The 5,658-nt window shown below is 34.9% G+C and overlaps 1 protein-coding gene and 1 long non-coding RNA gene across 2 annotated transcripts; one reads left to right on the forward strand and one right to left on the reverse strand.

Annotated features, from left to right (window-relative positions):
* Window positions 1–730: 730 nt before the first annotated feature.
* LOC118762325 lies at window positions 731–1,803 on the reverse strand. Its single transcript, XR_004998075.1, has 2 exons — window positions 1,586–1,803; window positions 731–1,507 (listed from the first exon to the last, which is right to left on the reverse strand). It is a non-coding gene; the product is annotated as an uncharacterized LOC118762325 (long non-coding RNA).
* Window positions 1,804–1,825: 22 nt separating this feature from the next.
* On the forward strand, window positions 1,826–2,857 carry LOC118762324 (OVARIAN TUMOR DOMAIN-containing deubiquitinating enzyme 7-like). The gene has a single exon (XM_036500802.1). The coding sequence runs from the start codon at window positions 1,971–1,973 to the stop codon at window positions 2,670–2,672; it is 702 nt and encodes a 233-aa protein (XP_036356695.1). The 5' UTR covers window positions 1,826–1,970; the 3' UTR covers window positions 2,673–2,857.
* Window positions 2,858–5,658: the final 2,801 nt, after the last annotated feature.

Genomic DNA, 5,658 nt, shown 5'->3' on the forward strand with positions numbered 1-5,658 from the left:
ACAGAGTGGACTGCGTAACTATTTTGTCTGATTTAATTAAACAAATTATTGAAATGCTAATTAAATATTTCTATTCTATCGTAAATTAAAAAACAAAAGTCATGGCGTGTTATAGCCAGTGAAGATGTGTGCTTGTTGACATTGAATATGTGTTTGTTCATTCGGGTTTTTTTTTTTTCGGTCTTTTCAAGCATAAAAAAAGAATTTTTGTATAAAAGTTACATAGATTGTGTAATAAATGTATATTTTATATGCACAAATAATAGTTAAGCAGTATCGATTTCAGCTTCCGTTATGTAGACCTTATGGTGCAAAGTGAAGGCGCATGGCTCAGTAGTTAGAGCGTCGAGCTTACGATCGTGAGGTTGTGAGCTCGAATCCCGGACCGGGCTGCGTGTTGTGTTCTTGAGCAAGGCACTTTATTTCACGTTGCTCCAGTTCACTCAGCTGTAGAAATGAGTTGCGACGTCAATGGTGCCAAGCTGTATCGACCTTTGTCTTTCTCTTGGATAACACTGGTGGCGTGGAGAGGGGAGGCTGGTATGCATGGGCGACTGCTGGTCTTCCATAAACAACCGAGGGTAACTTTCTAGGTACAATCCCATGGTCATTCATGACCGAAGGGGGTCTTTACCTTTTTTACCTTTATGGTGCAAATAATCAACTTTTTATTTAGAGTAAATAAATAAATTTAATAAATTAATAGTTAAATGTACAATGTAAAAAAATACAGAACTTCAAGTATTTATTTCTTCTACACATGAATGCTATAGAGTTGTCCGATCCGATCTACAGTATTCTTAACGAATGAGAAGTCAAACAGACTTAATAAAAAAGAGAAAGAATGGATATGTTGATGCTCTTGTATTTTTTAAAGATATTGACATGTGAAAAGGAGATGACAACTTTATGCATTGAAAGTGAGTCGCCGATCTCTGTTCGCCAGGGATTTTACCCAATACTGCTAAAAAAAAGTGTCTTCAAGCGGCGGCGATTGAAATGGATTTCATCACGCTGAGCCAGTAATATCGTTTTCCACATTAGCTTTGATAGGTCTTCAATTTCAAGTTGTGCACACAGCAATTAGCTACTACCATCAAATATTCAAGCTTGAAATAAGTGTCCCATTCTGACGAAAACAAATTGAGTGCAATGTTAAACGGAAAATTGTTGAAACAAAATCAATATTAAGGTTTCGATAATGATGCTTTTATAATGGCGAGGGTGATAAGCGCTGTTCCTTCTAATATTTTTACTGTGGATATATGCAGAAATTTGCTTTTCTTTGCTACATATATGTACAAAAATCCCAGTAACTATCTTCAACTAAAGATATTCGATTTCATCTTGAAAACCCTTGTGCGCATATGTTTTCCCTTTGTGCACTAGGTAAACATTAGTGATAACACAGGAAAGGGTGAAGCTGTGCGGGAGGAGGAGAAAAGAAAAGATCTTTCTACGCTAGTGTTAGTAAACCTAAAGATTCTGCAACTTTCATCACTGAAGTCTGAGTATCAGGAAATATTTTCGATTTGCATTCGCCGTTCACATATTGAAATACATATTATATGAACAACATGTCTACTTGAGCTACTACGAATACACTCTTGGAAGTAAATAGAGTTTATTATAAGTCAATTATTTTGATAAATTAATTTGTATCAACATGTCACATGTCCCAAAGTACTTGCAATTCGAGTAGATATGCCTTTTTATGTCTGTTAAAACCAGTCTTATTCCCATAACAATTTAAGTAAGCTGTGTTATCTCTTACGTAGTGGAGTAATGATCCAATAAGAAAGCTTAATTTACTATGACGTAATTTAGTTGTAACTTTTCCATGAATTCATTCGGATTTCGTTTGTAGGTTGGAGGATGTATAAAGGTTTTTGAAAGAGGATCGTTAGCATAAAAGTGCTTCCCTCATAAAATGCTGTTCTCCCAACATTTGTCAAACCAAATTTAATCTGATGATTCCAAGCATCATCTCAGGATGTCCAATAAGGTATCTTTCGTCATTATCTGAAAGGAAAAACATATTTTCTAAACTTAACATAAGTAATACAGATGATTTTGGGAAGTCATTTGAAAATACTTCTAAGCCGAAAACGAAGTTAATCGAATCTCCTGGTGGAGCAACAGATAACATTAATACACCGCCACATGATACAATTTATGCGTTTTTAGAGAAAGTTCTCTCAAAATCTCGTCGGAAAATTGACCTAATTTCTGGAGATGGGAATTGTTTTTTTCGATCATTGAGTAAAGAAGTTTTCGGAAGTGAAAGATTTCATAAATGGATTCGAAAGCAAGTTGTTGACTATATGAAACAGCGACCAGCTTTATTTTCACTCTTTATTGATGGCACTGAAACAATTGACGACCATGTAGAGAAAATGCGTTCAGATAAAGTATGGGCAACAACAGCCGAAATATTTGCCGCTGCAACCTTTTTGGGAATGGATATTTATTTACTCACACCGGTTATAAATCAACAATATGAATGGTTTCGTTTCCGACCTCTCAGAGAAGTAAAGCACAGGCGCTTTTATGTCACTTTGTGTCATACTGGAGCAGAACATTTTGACAGAGTCGTTCCAACTGACAATTTCGATAAGGATTTTCCTCCTCCAATATGTAGAGGAAGTTTTTTAGATTATTTTTTTTACTAAGTAATCATTAAAAAAAATCAAATTCTTAATATTAGCAGTAACACTTTTATTTGGTACATCAATAAAATGTACTTCCTTATATTCCAATGAAGCAATTAGACACCAACATACAATGAAAGAATGGGAAGAATATAGTGTAAAAAATACAAAAGTAAACAGAATATGAATAAAAATGTGAAAGACTGTGTGTATATATGTATGTGCGCGCGCTTGTTTTCGGTGTATCATGATTTCTACAAACACCGGCTTTTTAGTTTCGAGATTTCTCTATTGCTTTTCTGGCATCTGATAGATATAATTGGAAATTGCATTGCATATCTTGCATTTCGTGTTTCTGATGTATTTATGTTTTGGAAGTTTTATGACTTTGGAAAGATGTTTCATGAATTGCTTGCTACAGGAATCTGAGCATATTATTTGAAGTATTGTGACAATGATGTGGGAGGGTCTTTGATGTAACTATTGTTCCTAATTATTTTGAATAACGTTTTATTGGTTGTTTTGTAGTGTATGTTGGATAAAAAAGAAATATTCACAGTTTTGTTTGGCATATTTTCTTCGTTATTTACACGTTTACTTGTTTGATGATGTGTTATATAGACATGCGCAATCGGAAACTTGAAGCTTAAGAGTCACAATTCAAGAAGCTACAACTTCATATAAGATACAATTCTATATGTAAGAGATGAGGAATTATGTACATTATTTACATTCGACGGATATTTGTCCTCATCTTGTTTGTTGTTAACACAACATTTCGGCTGATATACCGAATATTATTATTTTTTTGTTGTTGTTGTTCAGGTCACTGCTTGGAATCGAACTCGGAATCTTGAGGTTAGTAGCCCGCGCTCTTAACCTCTACGCCATATGCCCACAGACATATGGCGTAGTGGTTAAGAGCGCGGGCTACTAACCCCAAGATTCCGAGTTTGATTCTAAGCAGTGACCTGAACAATAATAATAATGATAATAATAACACCGAAAAATACCTTAGGAATGAGAGCCCAGGTTCGAAATTTCCCCCAAGACACCTGAAGAAGGCTGGAGGGTATATCAGCCGAAACGTGTTAACAACAAACAAGATGAGGACAATATCCGTCAAATGTAAATAATGTAAATAATATTCATATACGATATACAATCTATTCTATTAATTATTCAGTGGCTTTCTCTGTTTTGGAAACAGAAACACTAATCATCCATCCATCCATCCATCCATCCATCCATGTATACATACACACACATTCATAGTTACAAAACCAATATACACTATATATACGTATATTCTTTTATTTGTTTCAGTCATTTGTCTGCAGCCATGCAAGAGCACCGCTTCAAAATGGTTTTAGTTGTAGAAATTAACCTCGGGACTTATTCTTTGTAAGCTTAGTACTTATTCTATTGATCTCCTTCGCCGAACCGCTGAATAACGGGCACATAAACATACCAGCATCGGTTATCAAGTGATGATGGTGGTACAAACACAGACACACACACAGACACACACACACACACACACACACACACACACACACACACACACACACACACAATATATATATATATATAAATAAAGAGGGGGCAGGCAACAGGTTGCTTAGCCACATACCGAAAAGACTGTTTATTTCTATTTTACAAATAAGGAAATGCTAGCTATCTTCCACTATTCCGACGACGCTGGCTCGGGAAGCGGAGGTATGTATAGCATTTGAGAAATCTATCCGAGTGGAGAGATACGTTGATAAAGGATATGAATTTATAATTCTAATCCAGAAACGCGTCCGTAAATAACCCTAAACTTTGCTTTCGTTATTTTTTCCTTCTGTTTTATATATGTGAATTATATGGATATGTTGTATGTGGAGTCTTATTTGTAGAAAATAGAAATAAACAGTCTTTGACTGCTATTTCTAATTTTTCGGTATGTGGCTAAGCAACCTGTTGCCTGCTCCCTTTTTATTTATATACAAATATATATTGAACTTTTTTTTTAAAAGTTTCTACCGATAATGGTTATATTTACATACCGAAATCTACCCGTAAATAATTGTTGTTTTTTTTTAAACTATTAATTGTTTACCCTTATATTATTAATAATGGTATATATATATACATACACGACGGGCTTCCTTCAGTTTCCGTCTACCAAATTCACTCACAAGGCTTTGGTCGGCTCGAGGCTAAAGTAGAAGTCACTTGTCCAAGGTGCCATGCAGTGGGACTGAACCCAGAACCCGGAACAAGCAAGTTTGTTACCACACACCACGCCTGCGTTTATACATATATACATATATGCATACGTAATGCGAGAACACACACACACACACATGCATATATACTTATATTTACATATATAATGTGCACATGGATATTTGTGAATGCATATGAATTTAAATAGAAGTACATCTATGTGCAAGTATACATATATATATGTATACTCCTTTTTTTCTCTCCTTGTTTGTTTCTGTGTTCCTTTCTGTGGAAGAGCGTAGGCTCGAAACGTTAAAGACTATTTCAATTCCCCAGCGTTATACTAATACATCTGTTTGTTTTCTACACCACCTGTCTTCGTCTTTTGTTTTTGCTTTTGTGAATTCTCTCTATATGTATATATATATATATAATATATATATATATATATATATATATATATATATATATTATATATATATATATATATATATATATATTGTGTAGGAAGAAATGGAGCTGAACGAAGACTTAACAAAATTCCTTTTTATTATTTTCTACATATGTTTCAAAGGCTGCAAAGTCCCTAATTCGGATTGAATAAGGAGTCCATTTTGCAGCCTTCTCTTCAGGAAAATCCAGGAACTTAATTCTCCAACAAAATGCACAGCAAGCTTTTCGACAAACGCTCACGAGGAGCCCATGGAATAAATGGCACAAACTGTCTGTCAATATGCGTTGACGCCAGGCTGGGTGAAAGCCGACGAGAAGGTCCGTTGAGATAATTCAAGGT

This window comes from Octopus sinensis, linkage group LG2, assembly GCF_006345805.1.
Source record: "Octopus sinensis linkage group LG2, ASM634580v1, whole genome shotgun sequence".
Lineage (NCBI taxonomy): Eukaryota > Metazoa > Mollusca > Cephalopoda > Octopoda > Octopodidae > Octopus > Octopus sinensis.